Source organism: Camarhynchus parvulus, chromosome 3 (assembly GCF_901933205.1).
Source record: "Camarhynchus parvulus chromosome 3, STF_HiC, whole genome shotgun sequence".
Taxonomy (NCBI): Eukaryota; Metazoa; Chordata; class Aves; order Passeriformes; family Thraupidae; genus Camarhynchus; species Camarhynchus parvulus.
This window is the reverse complement of record NC_044573.1, coordinates 83,743,660-83,768,291: the sequence shown is the minus strand read 5'-3', so window position 1 is coordinate 83,768,291 and position 24,632 is coordinate 83,743,660. Positions and strand designations below refer to the sequence as shown.

Here is a 24,632-nt window from a genome sequence, read left to right as displayed (position 1 = left end):
AAGGCAGCAGCAACTAATTCTGAAAAATCTCGAGCTAGATTTCTCAAATTGAATAGCAGCTAGATCTGGCAGTGTGCATGCTCTGCAATTGTGAGGAAACAGGACGCAGATTCTACATAGCGCTATAAAGCCCCTAAATCTTAAAAGGTATGGGAAGTAGACCAGAATTTTGCGCTGTGGCATGGTACAAACAGCTGATGAACCAACCCAGATTAACAGTGGCACTCTTCATACCAGCTTGGTACCTGTATGGTACATGTCAAGTCTATGCTAGTAGGTATTTCTATCTCCTGACAGGTCCCAAGTTCCAGACTTATGGGCAACCATCCCACAGAAAGGTTTTATGGATACATGCATGGGTGCATCAGTATCAAGACACTAGAGGCAGAAAACCTATTCTGCAAATGGCACCACACAATTTACATCAACATAGTTAATCAGTTCCTAAAATGTAGCAGGTAAGTGGCTTTGCCAGTGCTGTCTGATGGGAGCAGCCCAGGCCAGGCTCAACCCCAGCCAGCCAGCTACTACCTGTGATCACAGCTCAGCACTCCAGTTGCCGCCCTGGTCCTGGCCAGTTTGCTCAACAGACATTTTCCACCACCACATATACAGGACACCTGCAAGGAGGAGATTGTTTAAAGGACTAATCATGGGCTTAGAGAGCAGCAATGGCTTTAATCTGTGTGCTTTTACAGACTCATCATATAGCTTCAAGTCAGGCAAATGCTTTTCAACTTATTTTCTTCCTAGCTACAGATACTAATCTGCCTTCTTAACAGGACTATTATTATATGAAGTATTATTACTATGAAGCTATGTAAAGCAGTTCTAAAAATACTGTTACAGCTCCATGGCATACTCACTGCAATACAGACTAGCTCATGCAGAACCCTCCATTACAGCTGCACCTTTCAAATGACTGATATTCACCTGCAAATGCATTTTACAAAAACCAATTTGTCTATATGCAGTTAGAAAATTAAATAGGATGGAAGAGAGAGGAGCAGTGACGTTTAAGCACTGAACCACAGTTCAGGAAATTCTTCCCAATATTCAGGCCTCTCTCAAAGAGGCAGTAAGCAATTTTAGCCCTCAGATTGTCACCATAAATAATGAGCTGTAAATTCCCATTGGAACAGAATCTGTATCCAAATGTGCACAGGTATCCTGTGCTCAAATTATTTGATGTTTTTCAGAAGCATGTATTAAAGAGATGTGGTATACGGCCGGGAGCGAAAAGGCAGGCTTTCCTAGCAACCAAGGAATTCTCAGTAAATCCTCTTGTTTGTTTATTCTAGGTACACTCGAAAAGGCTATTGCTGAGCCTGATAAATACAAATCTCTGTATTTAAACACAGTCATGGGATTATGTATGTATCCTTTAGGGCAGATTAATTAGAAAGAATTGCCTGTTAGCAACTGAAAATTAATTTATTCTCTTAAAGCCTTGGCTCTGCAATACTCATTTTCAAAATTAATGCTTCTCATTTTTATGCAGCATGCATGCTGCCCAAGTGCTGATGCTTACTCCACACAGCATAGTAGAAATTCTACTGCTTAGACACTATTTGGGTCCATTGATACAGTAATCAAACCTAATAATAAATGACTGCATAATTTTCAGAAACTGCATTTGCTGGCGTTTAAATTGTAGAAATATTATAAAAAAAAAGTCATCTTTGTCATCCTAACCACATATCCTATTTTCTCTTGCATGAGTCCATTAATATATATATATATTATTCATTAACACATAACCCAAATTCTAACCTTCTAGTTAAAATGACAACCCAAGATGTTCTTCTGAAGTTAATTTTTATCATATTTTTTATTCAACATTTTTCTCAATTTATACTTTGAACATAAATACACAAGTTTTATGGCTCATGTTACAAAAGACACTACTATGTGTTAAAAACATATATAGGATATATTGTAGTGGTTACATTTGCTTCCCTTTTTCCTATTATTTTTATAACTTCTGTTAATCTAGAAAAGCAGTACCAGAAAGCAAAATCCAACCTCTGATTAGCACAGTCTACAACAGCTATAAGGACTATTTGTCAGCTGTAAGAGAAACTTTGGTTCCTGCCTGTTTTTATAGTAAGGTAATACCAGAAAGTTGCATGTCAAAAAGGAACATTGCCCCTTGTACTCAGTTAGTTACTGACAAAATCTAGTTTATGACAAGATGTATTTTTATAGGCAGACATACACTTTCTCTCTTGCTTTACAGCTTAGAAAGATAAATAGATAGCTATTTTCAAAATAGGGGAATTGAATGAGGGACCCATTCTTTTCTTACAGAAGTCACTGGCAAAACTTCAACATACTTTCAGAAGAGCAGATTTGTACTTTGTTCTATTGATTTGTTCTATTGATAGAACCAAAGAAAATTACATTTCAACTGACAGGTTAAAAGTTTCTTTACAACTCTCCAGATACTGCTAGAGGATCCTGTAATGCATGGATTTCCAGTTGAGTGTGTGGTGGACTCTACTTACTGCTCCTGGTGATCAAGATCCATCAGGGAGTAGATGTGATTCTCCAGTCCTGAAGGCAGGGACATGGAATACCATGCCCAAGGAGCATGCAAAATAAAACCTGTGGTCCTTTTGCTGCAGTGTAGCCAAGGGATACTAGATTATTTATGCTTTATACACAGAAGAATCTCTTCACTTGCTTTTCAGCATACATACATTAAACTGTACAATGTAGTACTTCCACACAGTGGGCAAAGAGCAGCTCCCAGGGCCATAGCTACGGAAGAATATAGAAAATTAAACTGGCCTTGATCTCTCAAGCCAGGGGAGCCTAAGCAGTAGGTCAGAGAGGAGAAGAAGAAAAGTTTGGGAAAATGTTGCCAGATGCCTGGCTTAGAGGCACTCTGCTTTTTTCCCTTTTTTTTTTCCCCTACCAGGACTCAAGCCAACACTAAGCCTATGCCAACACTGACAATACCCAACTGAAGTTGCAAGACACATAGCAAAAGACATGGAAGAAAAGCACAAAACAGTAATGAAGATCCTAAGCCTACAATCCCATCTATAACAAGTGTCCTTTGTGACTCATTGAAACCCATGCTATTATGGCTCAATGGAGGATATGGGAAAAGCCTCTGAAATCAGGATGCACACCTGATTGTGAAATGCCTATTTTGGTGCCACTGTGCAGACAAAGACTGCCTTCAACAGCATTCCCTCTGTCCCCCTCACTGGTGTCAGGCATCAGGGAAGACCTGATGTTAGTCAGTGCTCTGTCAAAATCAGTGTGTAGGCTCAGCCAGCCTACACACCGATTTTGGGGTCACCTTGATAGAGGTTTGCTTTATAAAGCAGAAAAGACTGAAAATTTTACACGTACACAGATCTGTTGCAAAATTAAGAAAATAAATTTCAGCATTATTTTAAAAACCCCAACCCTACTACTATATCCAACAAAAATACCTCAGTCTCTAGTACTGTTTGTCTTGAAATGGCACATGCTGGGAAACACTGCCCTTATGGTAGAGAGTGATTTGAAACAGGCAGATTGAAACAGAACATAGTGGAATAAAGGCTTTGAATTAGAAGTAGCAAAAACAATTTCAGGGTAAATCACTTTTTTACTGGGATAATAATGGTACCAAAGCAGCCAGAAGTTTTATTCGATTCTAGTCAATGCATACATCTGACAAATGTTCTACTTCAGATGGCATTTTACTGAATCGATGGGCAGCATTAGAGTTCTTCACAAAACTGAAACTTAATCATTCTCATTTCTCTGTATTTCAGTCTACTGATTAGGGAAAAGAATGTTCCCAGCAACTCTATTCACCAAGGTACCTGCATTAAGCAGATTTTGACTGAAGGATGTGTCTTGTCACCATTTCTGGCAATGTCTTTATGAGCTGAAGCCTTTGTCTTGTATTTCACATGTGCAGAGATTAGGGCAACAGGCAATTTCAGTACGAATCCCAAATTCAAAGTTTCCTTTGGAAATACATCAATTCATGAATAAAATGTTGATCAGGTCCCTACTTAGAATTCATCCTTTTAACAGTACCAAAGTGACAACTTGCCCATCTGAGGGAATGAAGCTGTGCACCCCACTTTCCCAATTCCATTTACAGGGCCGTGCTTTGCTGAAACTGGGAGAAAAGAAGGGCTCACCACTCAGGTATGACCATACCTCTGCTGTCGCTGTTGCACTGTGACAGTATGTGATAAATGCTTGCTTGGGGACACAGCACAACTCAGTTAATTTAGGACTTATAGTGATTACCTACAGATAGTACTTCCTATAGATATTCCTATATTAGTATATGTATCTTCCCAATTAATGACTTAATTAATAACTTCAATATTAATTTACTGGATGTGCATGCCTCCTTAAAAATGTTACAATCCATGTTTAGCTTTGATATTGAGTTGCAGAGGGAGGATGTTAGCAGCACTATAATGCACAGCTGTCCTGTATCTGTATTTTCTATTTGCCCAAAGCCATTGCATCCTTGCAACTTTCTGTATAACAAAACCAAGTTGCATACACATCACACCTACCAAGAAAATTAATGTGCTTTTTGTATTGAAAGATTTCTAATAACTGAGCATTAGAAATTAGTATTTTTAAAAAATCTATATTCTGTGTTGAAATAAACAAATACTGATTAATTAATTTAGCCAGTTTTGTTCCAACCAAACTCTGGTATGTGGAATGAAGTTTTAGACTATTATAATTCTTGCCAAATTAGTACTAGCTCACATTAGACTACTTATTACTTAAAAATATTTGTTAATTTATTAAAATCTACTCTTCCATGAAATATGTCACTTTGGAAAAAGTAGGAATAACTGATTTATGCAAGCAGAAACCAGCATGAGACATGGCATGTCTTCCTTGCCTTCCCTAAGTGCTATAGAACATAATTAAGATATTTATAAATGTGAGTATAAATTAGGTAAGAGATTCTAAAACCATTTTAAAGTCCCTAACATTCCTTTTTTTTCTGAGTATCAAAGACAGCACCAATAGCTAAATATTTTCCAATACTCTAACACTGCAGAATGTTCTAAATATGTGAAGACTGTCTTGCACCCTTAATCCTGTGATCCAAGCCTAGTGAAATTGCTCCCAGATATATAAAGCCTATCTGCTTGGGTCCTAAGCTGGCATTAGCCACAAAAGGATATCACATTTCTTTTAATAGCAAAAACAATCTTGGATTTAGTTCAGTTAGATATTTAATAGTGGGATTTGCCAGACCATCACTGAAGACACTAGTTCATCTTGTCGCTGCTGCTTGGTCTTCTTGTTCACTCTTCTGTGTCCTTGGCCACCAGAAATTACTAAAACAGAACTTGCTTTCATTTTCTTAGATTTCTGTCTTTTACTTTTAAATGAGATATTTTGATCTTTCAGAAGCTCATAAATGTTACTGTCCTCTGGTCTGTGTTCTAGGGAACTTGATCCATGAGACAAAGTAAGGGACCCAGAGGATGATGACAAGTCACTTCTTTGCGCAATGGACCCTGCTGAATCCCCCAGCCAAACTGCAGTGTCCTGGGTGTTACTGAGGGAAGAGCCCGGCCGTTCACTGTGCAGAATGTTCTTTTGGTCATCGTCCTTAGGTTCTGAGCCAGGAGGGAGGCTGTTTCTCAGTTTGTTTCTGTTCTTTTTGTTTATAGATGTAGCTGTTACAAGAAACTTGACTGGGCTATTGTGTGCATGGTATGACACCATTCCTCTTCCTGGAGCCAAAAGAAAAGACACAATTAAAGAACATTATTTCTCAGACCACAGTGTTCTACCATAATTAGTTCATGAAATTTGCTCAGAATAGCGTAACTCTTAAAGCCCTATTATATGCATCCAGTCTTTTGCCTTGTGTGGACACTATTTACAGAAAAAAAGTACAAAAATAATGTTCTACCACAAGTGTCTTAGGACTAATAAATCAGCTGAAATATGGAATATGAACTTTAGATTATGTACTTTTGTGCTCTGTTCTCACTACGGCATGAGCACAGAAATACTGCTGACGTTTTAGCTGGAATGAACACAAATGTAACACTGTGTTTTCTCCAGTAATCCCCACATATTTTGCATACCCCAAATCAATCCTGTTCTACCTCTGCACCTCTCCAGAACAGTATAAGAACATCTGTTTCACTGCAACAGACCCATCCACACTGTAGAACAGGAACTAAAACTCATCCTTATGGCTGTCTAGTTACCATTATAGAATCATAAGGAACTGACTGAACTATTCTTTTTTTTTTTTTTTTTTTTTAAGTATTTAATCAGTGGGATATTGGTGGTACAAGGAAGATTTACACAGTGCAAATATTTAGAATGTATGAAAAAAATTGCACATAGCCAAATTGAGAAGCTGTAACAGCATTAATAGATGTGCCTTTTAAAGCAAAAAAAAAAAGGGAGAAAAAATTGAATTCTATCAAGTAAGCTACAATATTAAAAAGAGCTAGGCTAGCAAGGGGAAAAGCCCACAAATCTTATAAATCACTACATCCATCCCTGACTCCCAAAAGCATTTCACATTTTAAAGGAAACAGATTCTGCTTTCACAGGAAGTACATTCATATGAATTATCGCTATTGGAAACATAATGGGAAAAAGCCACAGTTTTAAAATTCAAAACACAGTTATCAAAGACTATAAAACCAGATCTCTAAATATAATGTTTCTAGGTCTGTGAAATCTGACAAATCTTGATCCCAGATAAATGCAAGAATATATGACATAAACCAAAATAATAAAAACAGAAAATGGAAGAATGATTTTTTGATTCTGCAACTATGCATATTCTTGTAATTGTATTTATTTTCACCTAAGACAGGTTCCAGATTTTTACAAAGCATTTATCCTGTGTCACACCAGATTGTTGCTGCGTATTTTGCTGAACACAGAGGATTTAATTTTCATTTTGTGAAGTTACATAAGCTTTTTTTTCCCCCTGGAGGAAGCTGCAAACAGCTTGCTCCATAAAATCTGCCAGCTTCCCTCTGCAGCACAGAAGCTTGAACAGAATTCTGAATCCAAAACATGGGGGAAAAGCCCCTGTTAAACACATAGTTAAAATCTTGCTTCTAATAGTAGCCTAAACATTTGTACAGTGATATAGCAGCATTTGTGTGTTTGTATTTCAAATGGGGTAATATGAAAATAACTCATAAACACATCTCTCCAGAATGCAAAAACCTTGACCACTGTTAAAAAATATTAAATATATACTCTCATATATTCCAAGTTTCCAGTTTGGGGGAAAAGGGAACACAACCAATCTATTCAAAAAACAGTTAGACAACATGCTCATTTTAAAGTATCTATGTCTCTAAACCTAATGCATCTATTTTCCCTAAATCTGGAAATAAGACTGTCTGCATTCTCTTTTCATCCCCATGTATCTGGCTGTACTCAGACAGTATTCATGCCTATCTCTTAAAGAAAAACAGTTGTCCCCTCTCAAACAACAGACAAAACTAGACAAGTATCTGGATAATACTGTAAAGATCAGAAAGAAAAACAAATATAATTTCATCACACAGCTCTAACTTTTATTTAAACAATACATATAATTTGGCAGGTTCACTTAGGATACTAGCAGAAGAGAAAGTGACATCTTCAGTACTCGATCTGTTTGAGCAATTTCACTCACCAGTTACTTTGGGAATCCCCTGCAGGCGTGGCACTGGTAAGGCTACTATAATCCCCAGGTTTGTTCCAACCAGCAGTAACCCATGGCACACCAGGAGGCTGGTCACAGAGACACGCTGCTGCCCTGGGGGGTTTAGCAAGTGCTCTGTTACTGAACAGTGGCGACCTTTGCCTAGATCAAAGCAACTTCAGGCAAACACAATCAGCTGAACCATCTCAATTCAGCAAAGCGCTCATTGCAAGGCAAGTATTTTGTTGGATTATGGAATTACACTTTACATACATGACAGTTTAAATATTATTGAACATCTGAAACATTCTGCCCTAAATCTCTGAACCACAGCATCCAGAGGTAGACACAGACTGTGTCTACAAACATGCTTTTATGAACAGGCTGTTTGTATATTCCCAATAATAAAACAGAAAAGCATTTAACTTCACAATACTCAGTAACACTCTATACACAAGACTCAAGACTGCTTATGATTATTTTTTTCTCCTAGTTTTTAATCTGTGAAACTCTATCAGAAGTACTGCATCCACCTGTCTAAGTTTGGGTCCCCACATGGCATTGGCATATTGGAAGAAGTCCAACCAAGAGGAACAGGGGACTGGAGATATTAAAGGAAGTGCTGTCTGCACCTACCTGATGGAAGGATGCACAGAAGACAGGCAGACTCTGTCCACATGTGCACAGTGGTATGATAAGACACAACATGCTCAAATTTAGAGCATGGGAAAATTTTATTCTGCACAGGGAAAAGCTGCATCACCATAAAGGTGGTGAAAAACTGCAACGAGTTGGTCAGAGAGGAGGGGGGATCTCCATCCTATTCAGAAGTATTAAAAATTTGGCAGGACAAGACCTTGAACAACCAGGTCTAATCAGGCCTTCTTCATGAAGGATGAACAAGAATGCCTCCAGAATAAATTCCAATCAAAATTACTCCATGATTCTATGGTTTTCTACAACACTATTTAGAGGATTGCTATTTTTCTAGTGAAAACGAAGTAATTTTTGCTTGCAATGCTGACTAAAAATATGTTTGATTCCATTTAAGTGGATTTTCAAAATGCCCATGACAAGGTTCAGAAACGGAAACTATGATCTGCCCAAACTTTTGCCCAAGTTCATGGGACGGAGCATTTAAACTCTGCTCAAAGCTCAAGGAATTTCAGGTCCAAAACACACACATTCCTGGATTTATTATTAACTCTACATGTAAGAGAGCAGTCATTCCATCTTCATCATACCTCTCAAACTGTGAATCACTTCATCAGTAGGTCTAGAGTTTGAATTCCATGTTTCATTTAACTTGAGTGAACCCTCACGTTCAACACTTTGGAGAAGGATGTTAATTATGGTGTTTCACAAATGAATGCATTTTCTGTCTTGTCCCTTGGAGCTGAGCTAATTTACAGCCAGGAATACATGAATTACAGACTCACTGGGACAGCAGGGAAGAAGCAGCTTGACAGTCACCCAAAGCACTTGACTGGAAAACAGGAGGCAGACCACAGTCCAAGTCTTTCCTCACAGAACTTTACAAAACCAGGTATTAACTCAGCAATGTGTGTTTTAAGAAACTCACATAGGGTCAGATCTAGAATGCAAGGTCTGTCTACCTAAAAGCACATCCTAGACCACCCTAAAGGCACAATGATTAGGTCATCCCAGTCAGGTGTAACAAGGACAAGTCTAAAAGGCTCCACCTACTTCTGCAGACTACATTGAGTGCCATGAACTATACGTGTTTATGTTGGTAGGATGCATCATCTCTCCTCAGCTAAATAAGCAAGGATAGTCTATGTTGTACACAAATTACAAATCTTTTGAATTGTTTTTGCCTTTTCAATGGGTTTGTTGTTTAGTTGGGTTTGTTGTTAGGGCTTTTTTTTGTTTTGGCTTTTTTGAGATATTAATGGGATTCATTTAGTTTCCAAAACAAATCACAATAAGGCACTCCTTCAGCACAAAAGAAGTTCCAAAATAATGCCCAAACACCTCTGTGTTCTGGAGTTTTCAAAATCAGTATTTAAATTCTGTGATTTAGTGCTCAGGCTTGCTCAATTTATTTATGACATGTGAGTCCTTTCCTACCACCTGTACCACAGCAAGTGCAAGGTAAGGTACAAGCTTAGCTTAACCTAGAGTTTCTTCTACAAACTACACAAATACTTGAGTACAATTCTTTAACTTTTATATTATCAAAAGCTCCAAGTGCACTGTTGCCTCTCAATCGCCTGCAGAAGCAAGATGCTCCTACTTTTAGAACTTTAATGCTTTTTAGCATTTAAAAGATAACATTATATTCATGATTTCATACTCCAAACCTGAAGCAACTGTTAGACAGTAATTTTTACCTGGCAGATATGTGTTACTGTTTCCATAGGTAAAACCAGCAAATTATCAGCCAGCAACTTAGAATCTTAAACACTGATCACAATCTAAAGCATGAAACAGCTACAGTGAGGTCAAAACAAAAATTGCTTGCTGTGAAAAGGAAAGATCTGCATCTGGGAAGATACTTTAAATAACATAAAAACACTAAAAAAGTTTAAAAAAATGCTAACTTAAAATATTAATTTATCTGCTAGCCAAGGTTTGAAATCGTATTTATCTTTGTTATTTTCTGACTTTTTGTTTTGATATATTTCAAATTCAGAGGGAAACAGTCAATCCAATTCCCCAGAATATATTATGCAATAAGCAGACAAATTAACAAGTTAAGAAGGGAAACTGATAAACATATTCCAAAACCAATAAAATACTCATCTTTAAATAGCAACTTTAGATCACACTGTCCCAATGAGGAAAAAACTGTTAAAACCTGTAAAATAATCTGACCAAAATCTTGACTTTGCAAGAACTGAAGCCAATAATTAAGTGTATGGTCTGCTCTGTGTTCACCCTTCTCAGGTCTCCATTACAACAACCACCAGAGCTGGATAAATCCTCACAGATCTGAATTCAACTCCAATTAGGTGCGAGGACATTACTCCATATCCTCTTACATGGCCATGCTGCTCCTACAATGTAAAAAACCAGCCCACTGTACAGATCTGCTGGGCTGACCTGAAGTTTTCTCATCTTTTTATCATTTTCCAACCGTAATCATAAAGCAACTGCATTTCATGCTCTGGCGCCTGGCAGGGTGGGAAAAAAGCAAGCTGTAAAGCCTCATATTATAGTTGTTTTTTTGTAGAGAGGAAATGATTTTTTCCTTTGCTTTTGCCATCTGTTCCCAGGAAACACTCATGCCGTTAGAGGATATATGGATATAAACAGAATATGGCAAGTTAAGCAGAAATCATCTCTTTGTTAAACAGGTAACCTGTGATCATCCATACGAGCAATGAAGTATCAAGGTCACAGTAATTACAGTAGTCTCTTTAAAAAGGCAAATTCTTGTAGAGTTGAGGGCAAAAACTTGTTTAAGGATATTCTTTGATAAAATACTGACTGTGACTATGAAGAAACAAGTGATCTGTTCATGTACAGTATGATTTTTTTGATGTGAGCTCTGCAAAGGCTGGTGAAAAACTGACTTTGTTGATCCTTCAGCTACAGATCACAAAATTTAAGCATAAACTTGCTCTACAAATGACATCTCTTGCACTAGTGAAGTGTGAGTATTTGTCTTCAAATGTTAATAGATTTCTCTGCTGCTCAGCATGCCCTCTGTTAAGATAACAGAGCTGTGCTTGGGCTCCTTAAAAGCAATCCAGCTGTACTGTCAATCCACAGTGAACTAGATAGTGAAATAAACAGCTAGCTGGATCTGTAACAATGACTATGCTCTTCCTCTCAACCATTCTCTTCCTTTCTCACATGGTATTTGATCTATTGTTACAGAACACAATCTTGTTATACATTATTAAGAAATATTTTTTATGATATATGAAGTAAAGGTAGTGCAGACTAGTCTAGACCAAATGTCTATTCCACAGTCACCTCTGTGATCCTGGTTTCATTTCCAGTCCTGCATTCCTACACACAAACTTTCCACTGCTTCAGAAAGTGAGTAGCCCTCTGATCTCCAAAACTCAGAAATGGACTGCCACACATTTAAAATTACCTCCAGCAGGTAAAAGAATCTGCCAGACACAGTCTCTTTTTTTGCATTACTAAACTTCACCAAATCATAAGGACAATTGCCTTCTGTGCCATTTCACTCCCCGGTGATTCTGTCCTTTACAAGACAGAGAGCTGTGATATCTAAAACTGTCTTCTCCTAAGAAACAAATTGGGGAAATTTACTGCTATGAGAACTCATTTTTAAGGTTATGAGACCCTCCTACTCTGCTTAGTTACTGTACTTTTCAGTACTGTAACTCACAGTAATCATTCCTAACAGTGACAGTAATTTTTTCTTTTACTTGTACAGCATAACAACAAAAAAATGTCATTAACTTAATGAAGCAACGTTCCTCTTATTTACATTACTTTTAAGTGAAGACATCTCTAGGTAGCCTATTGGGCCAGTAATACATCTTGTTACTTCTAAAATCCAGAGAAAAGAAGCCCAGCTGCTTCAAAGTTATACAGAGATCTTGCCTTTTATATCTCTCTCCTTAAGACTCTTAGCAATATTTTTACACAAGTTTCTTCTCTCATTTCAAGACCACTTAAATTTTTACTTATCTGTTATTTCTGCATATTAAGGAACTTCTGTTGAATTTCAGAAAGCTAACAGAGCTGTTTACTTTAAAACTAAATGTCATAAAAATCTCTCATGAAGGCAAATACATATATTGTAAATATACAGCTATTTCATCATGTTGTAATTCAGTTTCACTTTGTTGGTTTTTTTATCCTTTTTTATCTTAATATATACTGTACAGAACTTGATTCTTTAGCTCCTTTTAATTCTGAAATTGCTGCTTTATTATGTAGACCTCCAAAAACTCTGTCTTTAGGCTTTGTTGTTGCAGCATTTTTGAGATCATATAAACAGGCCTGAGAGCTGCTGCTAAATAATTGAAATTCAGTTCATTTTTAGAAAGGAGTCTCCCTTTGAACATTTGCTATAATAATGTCCTACTCCCAAAATAGCCTTCCATTTCCATTCACTGGTGTGCTTTCTGTGAAGACACTGAGAAAAAAAAAAGGAACTAAAATGGGTAGGAATGACACCAAGGAGCTATAATTAGCTAAAACTCTTGACAAAAAAAATGGTATGTTATATCAGCAGTTTTATTGCCATGGCAATGAACACAAAGCTAAATTTTTGAATATATTTATATGCAGAAAATATGTATAAAGGGGGTCTTGCTTCCCTTTTTCCCCTTGCTATGTACAGCAGAACATACTAAAAGTTAATCTTTTTATAACTGATCTTGATTTCTTTGCACAATTCTGATTAATTCAATCAAATTATCTATTTAAAGGCAGATGATTTGCTGCTGTTCAGTGCTGGAGCTATGGTCAAACACCTCATGTAAAAAGCACCCTGTCTAGAACCTGGCAAACAGATAAAATTTATAATGAAGTTTTATTGCAAAGCTAATGTCATCTGAAAGAAAACGTGGTAAGAAGAAGACACTGAAAAAGTGAAGCATTTTTGATGTAAGATTTATGCCTAACTCCTGTGAGAATATAAATATAATCTCTGTGTGGGAAGAACTGGCTTCAGCTAGTAAAACTAAGCAATAAAGCTGGCACACACATTGCCCATAAAAACTGCAGAAGTTTGGTCTATTCCAGTCTACCAACAAGGAGAGACAGAAAGAATGGTTGTCCACCCATGGATACCTCATGCTCAGCCATGCCAGTACCACTTTTCTGTCTCTCTCCTTCCAGCACAGCCCCAGCTCCCACCTGATACGCTTGCTGATGCTGAGGCCCTTGTCATTCACTTGCTAAACTGACACAAGCCATTTCAACTGCTTATTAAAATTATTATCTGCTTATTATCTGTCTTAAAACACGTAAAGAGTTTTAATTTTTAAAATTTTATCCTAACAACCAGAGGTTAGATTTAAAACTAATCATTTAATGCACCAAGTTAGAGCTCGGGTCAGCAAAACACTGAACACACTGTGAAATGGCAGCATGTGAGTGGTTCAGCTGAGTTCCCTGGATCTACTGATATAACTAAAATTAAGCAAGTGGTTTTTTGGTCCAGATCCTAGGCAAAATGATTCCACCATGTACTAGATTCTAAGGTTCCAAAAGCAAATGCTAATCTCTGCAAAGTAAAACACAATTTCATGACAGATTACATTGTCCAACTGTTTCACAGTCACACAAAAAATACGACCAAACAGAAGAATCTACCTGCTTATCTCAACCTGCTGTTACTCAACCAGCTCACTGCACACACATTGTTCACCAGGGCAGCAGATGGACTACGACTTACTGAAGTAAATAAATAGTCAGGACGCACTTACCAGACGCAAAGTCTGAGATGAACCTTCTGATTCTATCCTAATCTAGAGCACTGAAGAACAACAGTGATAAAACAAAAATGTTACCATATGATGCAATTCAGCTACCTGGCAACATATTGTGAACAGGTGTGGCAATGTTAACGTCCTGGAGGTGTTTCAGTGTCTCCGTGTGGAACAGTCGAAGGGTAGATCCAGATGTGAAGGCAATCCAGACTCCCACTCCAGCCACAGCCATGTGAGAGATTACCATCCCTTCCTCTTGATGGGCTTCAAAGTGGTTCTGCAAGAAAAACAAGGGCTCTGTGGGGAGATGCAAGTCAAGGATATCACTCAGCTTTCTTACCAGCTTTTCAGTGTAAACACTGTATCTTCATGCTCTTTGACAAGGACAAAGCTTCCTCTGCCTTGCTCAGGATATGTTCTGATAGCCGTGTGTGATGTGTTTTGGAAATATATCATCATTAGTATAGAAGGATTCTCAGCTCTTGAGCCAGGGTTCCACCCAACAACAGATTAACTCAGATTTTCTGTTTTTTAAAAATATTGCATGATAGGGGCTGGCAAGCCCAAAACAGATTAGACTTAAAAGGATTTCATATTTCTTTATTTATACTCCTTTGGGAAAACTACCTCAGCTGCACTTTTATCTACAGCAGAACTTCTATTTCAACAATAAAAAAATACTTTTCTTTTGTTCTGCTGGGGGTCTTTTCATAGCAAGAATAACAGAATGTAATAAAAAGTCATATTTAGAAAGTAGAGTGTTTAAGAATGTAAACACATAATTTGCTCAATTACACACATAACAATGTCAGCCTTAATATTGCAGTTGGGTTTTTGATGCTTCTGAATTTCACAAGTATTAGCTATATTCTTTTCCTGTCCTTCAAAGAATTGATGCTTCTCATTATAAAAGCCAAAATCCTATTTCTAAATGTAAGTAACATAACACTTTGAAGATAGACCTTTTTCCTTGATCTAGAGCCAGTTACAACCTGGCTCCAGGAAGGCAGAAATCTCTCTCTCTGTATGTGTCTATTAACATGTGAGATAAAGCTGTAGTAAAGTTTCTTAATCATTAACAAGAAGGGATTGTTTTCCCCCCAGTTTGGTCTTGTAAGAAGACTGTCTCTGAAGCTGAACACAGCCTTTTATTGTTCTGCCAGCTATTATCAGAGAGCCAGTCTGATAAATACAAACTTAGCTAAATAAATGACAAACTGTTCCTTGGATAAAAATCTCTCACTGAGGGGTATGGAAGTAATAAGTACTCTAATATTCACTTAACCTATTATATATTCTTTATTACATTTGCAGATAAAATGCAGAAGTACATCCTCCTTCCTTGTAAAATATACTTAAGTTTCCAGGTGTTACAATTAAGTTACATTTTGGCTTTTTTTTCATTAAAATCTAAATATAATAAGGTTATAGATATATTGTCCAAATTTTCCATCAAAATTCAGCTAACAGGCTAAGATCAGAGACAAAGAATAAAAATTTAGGATTTCCATAAAGAAAAACTTTTGGAATAATGTTTACTAAGCACTTTTTAAAATACTTTGTTACTGCATAAATTATTATTTTCACTGAGAAATTTGCTGTTTAAAAAGGATGAGAGTTATCTTTTGTGTTTTTCATTTGCTAACATTATTCTCCAAATGTTCAGTTTTAGTAAATGAACAGAATTTTCTCTCCAACTGTCAGGCAATAGTTCAGTTTTTGAGTGTTACTGTATTACCTTTTGATTCTTTGAATAATAACACTGCAGAATGTAAGGTAAGCAACTCTGGCAGACACATTTATATTCACTGTTTTTCTCAAGTAACCAGTATACATTCATTACCAAATTATATACACAATTTGAAAATCATAAGATTTATTCAACAGAAGAATTTATCCATAAAAAACATCTTTCAAAGTCAGAAACAGCCCTTATGACTAGATTTGCTGACATTCTCATCATGCATGTTCTATTGAAAAAAAGATTCTAAACTATTTACTTTGTTTATAGACTCATACATCCCTGCACTGGTGACTAATTGGCTTTTGAGAACTTCTAGGGGATAGACCCACAGCTGCTGAAGCAAACCTGACCAGCAACTTGCACTCTCTGAAATTAGAAGAAAAATGAAGAAGATTGTAAAAAAGAATTTTCTCTGGAGTAATCCAACCACAGCTGACAACTATTTGGTGCCATTGAAAACAACTTGCACATGCATTTTTCTCACTTTCCATTTTTACCAGCCAACTCATTATACTCCCACCAAGTCTGTCCTGCCATTTGTACAGCTGGCTGCTGGAACACACAGACCCACTTGAAGCAAAACTGTATACTGCAAACATGACAAGACCTGTGGAAAGAACTATTCTTCTCATTGAAAGGGTCCTCTAACATGGAGCAAGAACATACCCCAAAACTACACCTTCTTATGCATAAATTTTTGCATAAAAGATAGCTTTGACATCTGTTTCAATTACACATCTATCTGAAAACCTGTGAGCTGGTCTTTTATTTCTAATTTTCTTTTCTTTTTATAACAAGAAATACAGACACAAAGGAAAAAAAGATGTCTCATTCCTTTTGTTATCAAAAGAATTGAATTAATTTTCTTTTTCTCTTCTAGTTTTCATACCTGCATTCCTCTTGCCTGGCCTTCTCCCTCAGGCTCTCCCATTCTAACTACAGCAGCACAGGAGCTGCAGAAGGCACCATGGATGCCACAGCCCAATGCAGCTCACCAGTGCTCCAGCAGTGTGGGACACTGCAGAGCCCTTCTTTTGAAGGAGTGCTCACTTACACCAAACAGCTGCACCAAGAGATGAACCACGATTTCTCCAGCTTCAGATGAAGAGGATGCCATTACCTTCAACCTCAAACAAATGTCTTTCACTGCTTTAAAGAAGTTACAACACTTGGGTAATACACATTCATGTATAGGGATTTCCATATTTTTGTTTACTCAGCTGAACTTTTCAATGTAATCCCTGTATAGATAGCAAAGTTTTAAAAACAAGGCAAAACAGACTAGGATAGAATCACACTCAACCAGTGACTTTATTCTATTAAATACTCTGGCACTTTTTGAAGTTTTGAAACAAGCACAAACTGCCTTTGCAGAGTACAAGGAGCTCCAGGCACAGAGACCATTATTGGATGTAGGTCTGTACCCAACAGCAATACAGCTGTCAGATCTAGGGTCAAAACTAAGTGACATATTTCTTCTTCACAGAAAGAGGATCAGAGTATGTAATGAATATATAACAGCAATTGATGTATTTCTCGTGTGTGCCCTGCCAAGGATCTTGAGGCATTGTGCCAGTTTGGGGCATTGTGCCAATAAAAGACATTACCTAAAACATTCTATTACAATAACATATCATTAGAACAAGTTAATTGTGAGTCTTACCCATATTAGAGGGGGGAGAAAAGCACAAGTGAGTAATATCCAAATCCAATACACACAATGCCAAACCTGCTCATTTACTGAAAAATATTCAAGAAAAAATCTTAAATAAAAATCTTAGCAAAGCAAGGAGGCATGGAATGAGATTATCTTTAAGGATAATGTACTCTGCACTTAGCAAATGCACAGACAGTTAAATATGAGATACCTGTGAAGCTAAGAGTGCCTCACAAGGACAAGTTTAAAAAATAGACTTGAATATGCTCATGGATTTGCACAAACATGACCTTAAAATCTTGCCAGATGCCTTTACTGATAATGTACATGATGCAGAGCACACAGTATGCATGCATGACAGTAGCAATGAAGTAGCAAGCAGCTGCATTGCAGTATACATGGAGTATGTCCACATTATGTAATATATGGAGATATAAAGGAGTTCAGTAAAGAGGTGAGCCCTGTGCAACACTTGGATTCCTGCTGATAGAGCGAAGATCACGTTATGCAAAAGATCTTGAGTCAAATCATTACAACTAACCTTCAGTGAGAGAGAGCACAGAGGGAGAATAAACATTTCCTTGCTCCTGCTTCCCCTCATAGCAAATATTCTGCTCTTCACAGTAAGGAAGAGGCAGCTCAGACGTTTAAATATTTGATATAGACAGAGTCTAAATTGCCTCATATATTGTATAATATTGAAACAATATTGCCAGTGAACATGGGAAGGACAACATAGCAGATCCCTTTTGGAAACATAAACCTAGGAAGTTATCAAAACCAGTCAGGTCACTAAGTAGGCAGCCATACTGAAAACATTAATGACCTTTTTAATCTGGTGAGATGATGAGAAAAAGATCAGTATGTCTTAATACCCATAAAGAAGCAACAGAAAATCATTGCTCATTCCCAATTCTATGAGGAACATGACACACTATGACATGGATATTTGTGTGAAATTAAAAAGATGACCATCAGCCAGACATACAGAAAATCATCATGTTCTTGAACAAAATTATATTGAAAAAACATTACTCAACCCATATGCACCATTTCTTATATGTTACTTGCTGCAGCACTTATTGTGTGTGCAATAGACCCATAATAACCTGAGCTCTGAATACAACAGATGGCTTAGTTGAGAAATGAGAAGAAACCTCCTGTGATGCTTTTGTAGCAAAATCTGTAGTAACAGCTGAGAAATGAAACTGCCATGTCTGAGAGATATTGGTAGAGTACTTGTTATTTTATGTCTCCAAACTTCTGTTTTCAACACTGCAGTCCATGACATTTTACTGTATTATGACAGAGAAAGCTTTAAACATTCTTTAATCCTCAAAATTTGTTTAACTCTAGGTTTGTTCTCCTCTGCCAAAACAGCCCAGCATAGCCCAAACTGCAGCCATACCACCAGACTTGGGGAGAGCTGTGTTACAGAATTAGGCCAGACTTGCCAAACCTATTTACAGAAATCTGGCTGTATGTACTCAGCCTCACACAGGAAGAACCTGGCTGTGATTTCTTACTGTTTTCCTAGTGAGAATCTGAGAGATTTTACTAAAGTCTGTAGAATAGCAACTATGTGTCCCAGAGGCTATGAAACTAACAAAAGTCCATTTTAAGCACCTATCCAAATCACTCATCCAAAATCTTTCCCTAATCATACCATTCAAACTACCAACAAAACAAGCCTTAAAGAAAAACAAAGTAGGAGAATATGTAGTCCAAGCATCTTATTGGATGAAACAAATCTCTCAGAAAACACAGAAAAAGACAGAGGAAATTAGGATGTTAGCTATTTCCCTGCAAACCCATGACAGTGACTCACAGAATCAATTGTACCAAACAGACAATTGTTGGGAGAAAACACGACCATCAAAGAAAAAAATGCAGCAACAAAGCACACAAAGAAGGAGGCTGTGAGCTCATCATGACTCCTGTTTGAAAAAAACTTCATGGCTGTAAACATCATGCAATTCAGTGACACTCTATTGTAGGTTGAAGGAGAGGTTGAACTCCTGATGATTCATCAACTCTTAACTTTGGATTACTAAGATATTCTTTTGGTGAAAGCTGTAATTTTGACAGAAATAAGGGCTTAACATTTTCTGGAAAATGTGGTCACAAATGTGAGTTTGAACCCTTAAGACTCTTCTCTCATTCTGAAAATGCTGGCTTTTGTGTGACTATTCATCAGAAACTGCTCTTATGCAAATAAAATTTTTGTAGGCCACCGAGAAGTAAAACTCTGAAAAAATATATTATGAAATTATCATAAGGTACAAGTAACATCTAACTATATAGAGGCAGTCTCTTAGTTAAACCTTTTTCTGTAATTAACATGAAATGTGCCTATAGGCACCCAGTTCTCTGCTGCCTTACCTCAGATTTAATTTTTAAGAAAATCTCTTGCCCCAAATACCCTATCATTTCCAAGCACCTTATGGAAACCAGTGGGTAAATGGCAGCAAGGTCTGCTGAGACATCAGCAGAGAACACAACAGCAGAATTACAAACTAAGGGAGTGAGATTTAAAAGAACTGAGACCACATTCAATAAAAAGCTTCCTGAATCATGATGCTTCTTAAACACATTTCCATTTTTAAAATTTCACCACTTATACCCTGAAGCATAATAGGTGAGCAATGCTTTCAAAAGCGTTTACCTCTATGGAATGCGTCACAGTGCTGATTATGAAAATTTGTCCACCACATGCAGCCCAAATGGTCTCCTCCATCACAAGCAGACTTCTAACAGGCAGAACACCCAATTTAACTATCTTCTGAGGTTCTGTGTTCCATGTCCCATCTTCAATAAAAAAAGAAGAAAGGTTATACACAACCAAATGGTGACCTTTGCTGTAAAACAGTTCTGAAAAGTCCACTGCTTGAATTTCTGCAAGTTGCCACTTCAAGCTACACTGTGATTTCTGTATGATTACTTTTAGCTTCCAGGGTAAATCTGCAAGGCTAAAACAACATTAAGGAGAATATCCAAACCTAAGTACTCATATAACTGTCAACAGAGTAAATTTTATCTAGATTAAATGATAATTCAGGAATACCATATTGCTGTTCTGATTCAACTGCTTTCCTTTCCAGAGGAAATACAGTCAGAAACCCATGGCTGACACAATTGTCTCCAACCCAGAAGGAGCTCACAGCCAACTTATTTCAAGATGAATCGATTTCTAACTAGGACAGAATCATCCTTCATGTGCAAAGTCGTCAGGAAGATTTTTACTGTAGGCTGTAATGAGTGCAGTTCACTCTCTAAGAGCATTTTGATGGAATGGACCATCCTACTACCAAATGCTTCAATTAAGATGGAAATTAAGACCAAAAAAAAGAAGAAATTAAAACTTGGTCTTGTGCCATACCTTCACTTTTCTTACTTTTTCCTCTAATTATAAAACCCACAGTGTTTTCTTTGGACAGCATTTAGCAGATCTAAATTAAATTATGCATGTGGCACAATCAGTTATTCAGAGAGGTTCTGGTAAGAACTGCGTGCTTCCACCTACTGCTATGGTCACTCTCAATTGCCATCTCTTTGAAACAAGGACTAGGAGATTATTTATCCTCAAATTTAAGAACCAGCAACATAGGCTTCTTGAAACAGTGGTAGCTTTCTCTTTTATACATATAAATTGACATGTTAAGTCCCTCAATAATAATTTTAATGTTTTCATATTAGTTTATATATTTTAGGTGCTCACTGCGTATAGTCTCAAAGATGACATTCCTATACATTATGATTTATTAATAATACAAAATTCTGTTAAAAGTAACTGGGTTTTACACTGAGACAAAATATTTCAAAAAGCACCATTTCTTCATTGAAAAGCCTTCCTCCTGCACAAGCTGCAGAAAAGTTGTTTACTTTTCTGACACTGGTTTGAACTCAGTAACCACTTAAATTTTGATTGATGAGACCAAAGTAAACACATCTTTAGGCAAGCACTTAAGTACAATTTTTTTCTTTTCCCTCCTGAAAACAAGTGCATCTTCTATTATTTGCTTAGGGAATGGGGGCACAAAATTTCCTGCTTCACCAATCACAGTAGCAACAACAATAATGAGAAGCCTCAGTTCTGGAGTAATTCTCAAAATTTCTGTCATCTGTGAGATACAACCTTTGCTGAGTCATTCTCAGGATGTGCCTCTCTTCTGAAAGCATCTTTGTAGAAGTGACATTTAGTTTCAGGCTGTCAAAATAATTTTCATTATTTTAGTTTGCATTGAGAAGAGTGCTTCCAGTTATTAGCCTGCAAACTCTCCCAGTAATGTCAGAGTCACTGTGTTCTCTATGACTCATATGTACTGTTAGTAATAAACAAACTTTTGGAAAAGTTTCCATTCTTTAGCAGCCACCTTACCCACAAATTCAATTCTAAACTTGAAGCTGCCCTTACTCTGATTGCTGCAAGCACTGCAGGCAGTGCAGAGCCTTCAGAGAGGGAAGCTGCACACGTGTGTGTCACAATTTTCACTGTGCAAGGGATGCTGACTGCAGAAGTCTAACAACAATCTGTACATAGCACCATTCCTAGGGATAAACCCAGGATAATTCTGCTACATTATTCCTAAGGATAAGGACTATTAGTTTGGGCAAGGAGCAGACATGCTGAGCAAAAAGCTATCTTTTCTAGTTATATTTTCACACTGAAAAAACCAATAATATAAAACAAAAGTTCATAGAACTTGACAAGTCTTTCTCTTAAATACATTCAAAGCATATATTAATTTATATATAAAGCATAGCTGATACTGAAACAACAGGAAAAAAAGGATTTTTCAGGATGCCAACTGTGGACTCATTTACATTTTGCTCAAATTAAATTTCAAACATCTAATGTGCTTCTTTTTTTTCTTAAATCTGGACCTTTATGCCCTGGAGTTCCATGTAACTCCTGAGATGACTAAGCATTAAGCCTTATTAACAATTTCCATCAACGTAAGAAAGTGCTTTCAATACTATCAATGTTATAAATACCATCTGAGTAATGAATATCTGATTCAACATATATAGCTAAAAAACTCAGTTCTCACAAAACCATTTTCTGTTGGTGTGTGTGTTAACACAGTACTTGACAATCCAGTTTAAGAATTCCATAGGTTTGGACATATAAAGAAGGTGAGATAGAGGCCTCATGTCTACCACAATTTCTTGAAAAAAATGCCTGAAATCCCACTTGATGTATCAGCCCAGGAAAGATCCAAAGCTATCACTCTGCCCTATGACCCAAGTCATGTGATAAGGCTATTCTCTGGTGCTTTTTTATTTCCTACTGCAAACACTGATATCTTCTAGATCAGACAGCACCTGAGACAGAGAGGAGAAAAAAGGGTAGAGGGACACTCTCTGGTCTAGTAATTAGAACAGTATTCAAAGGATGTGTCAGCTGTGTTCTGGACCCTGCCTCAGTGAATGACTCATTAATTATACAAAGTGGAATGGCACCAGGAGGACAAATTAAGCCCTGTGCATCTCCTTTCATTTTGTGTCAGCCAGGGAAATCTCTTGAGAGTGGAAAGAATGGATAAAAATCCACTCAAGCAAGGCAAGGGATTAAGCCTGATAATGCAACATACTTCTGTAAATGCTTTAACCACAGGCTGCTGGCTAAAAGTAAGATCACAACTTCATTTTGCTGACCAAGAACTTTATCATCCATCTCCAAAAGTACTTATCAAGTCTGTGTCCAGCTCACAAGTGGTTTAACACCAACAAAATCATACTTTGAAGAAAACATAATACTCTTCCTGCCTCTCTCTCCAGATCTCAGCAGACCCTGTTCAATACCTCCCTGCACAGACTTCATGTTTGACACTGGCTATTTCATGTTATCTGTCTGATCCAATGTCCATTGCTTCTAAAATCGAAGGGAAAAGAAGCATTATCTCTATCTGACTTGTGTAAACACCTGCAGATTCAAGACATGCTTATGTGAGTAGTTTCAACAACTGGCACTATCCAGGTACTTAAAATTAGTCACAGCACTTACAAAAGAGATAAGGAATAGCTTTGTTTGATGCTATAAAATCCTTTGCTAGTTACGGAGTAAAATAGGTTTATTTTTTTCCTGGCAAAAGAGAAAAGAAGCAAGAAATAGAAGCCAAGATAAAACTTTTACCAACAGAATCTCAAGGCATCTCTCATGAGGATATGAATTGCAGGTATAGCTGTTTGCAGGAAAGAGATGTTTCTACAAAATCCGAGAACAGGGTCAAGACAGAAATTAATACAGAGGTTTCTGGAAATTAGATGTCATATATTTATGTTGTATATAAGATGTCTGATATTTGCATATTAGATAAGTATTTAAAAAAACCAAAGACAGATTTTATACTAATAGATATGTGTTATGCCATTGTGTTATGCTACTATTTTTAATACTCTTTGTAACTTATGTTTCTCCAGAAGCTACATGCCATAGTTTATACACCAGTGTTGAACAGTATCTTGAAATGCATATATCAGGCTGTTTAGCTGCATCAAAGTAAGGTCTCTCATTCTCATAAAATATTTCTAAGACTTCAATGAAAAAGGACATTATTTCCAGTAGTGCATTTTGTTATTATGTTTTTATTTTTTTAATTAATTTAAAAAAATAGTTATCTTCCCATCTGATTAAATCTGAGTGAATAGAAGAAGTTTTAAAACAATGTCGGTTTTATAGGGAAAGTTATAAAACTGTGGTTTGTTTACACAAAGCCCAATGAAGGAAGCAAAATTATTTTACAATGATTTATAAGACAGGCTTCCTATTATTAATTTATAAATATTTTAAATATTTAGCACTTTTAAAAATTGTAATTAGTTGGTGCACTCAGATCTTCATATGAGATAACCTATTAACATATAGTTCATTTCCTCAGAAAGTCTCTTCAAAGTTTGTAGTAGTCTTGCCTTCCTTTATGCTTTCAGTCAAGCTGAACCGAGCAAGCGTTTTTGTTGTCAGCTTCCTCTCTTGCTTAGCAGCACTATTGATGCTTTCAACAGAGCTGCCAGCACAGCCCTGGGAACAGCAGGTCTTGGTTCATTAGTGCAGTGGAGCACAAACATTTTTTCCATCACGTGGTACATAACCCAGCACTGTGGAGGAGTAAAACGGTACCTACAGAAGTCAAAAGTTTAGCACATTCCTTATCACTTGAAAATAAGATGAGACCC

The 24,632-nt window shown here is 36.9% G+C and overlaps 1 protein-coding gene across 3 annotated transcripts in view; it reads right to left on the bottom strand.

Annotated features, from left to right (window-relative positions):
• Positions 1-1,821: 1,821 nt before the first annotated feature.
• Positions 1,822-24,632, bottom strand: part of ARHGEF10 (Rho guanine nucleotide exchange factor 10) — a 111,206-nt gene continuing 88,395 nt past the window's right edge. For 2 of the 3 annotated variants that reach the window (XM_030946625.1, XM_030946626.1), the window contains 4 exons: positions 20,122-20,264; positions 14,158-14,332; positions 7,661-7,783; positions 5,218-5,732 (listed from right to left, as the gene is read on the bottom strand). In XM_030946625.1, the coding sequence (XP_030802485.1) occupies positions 5,218-5,732; positions 7,661-7,783; positions 14,158-14,332; positions 20,122-20,264 (956 nt within the window). Of the gene's footprint in view, positions 5,733-7,660; positions 7,784-14,157; positions 14,333-20,121; positions 20,265-24,632 lie in introns of all 3 variants that reach the window. The other variant, XM_030946624.1, reaches the window with a different exon arrangement.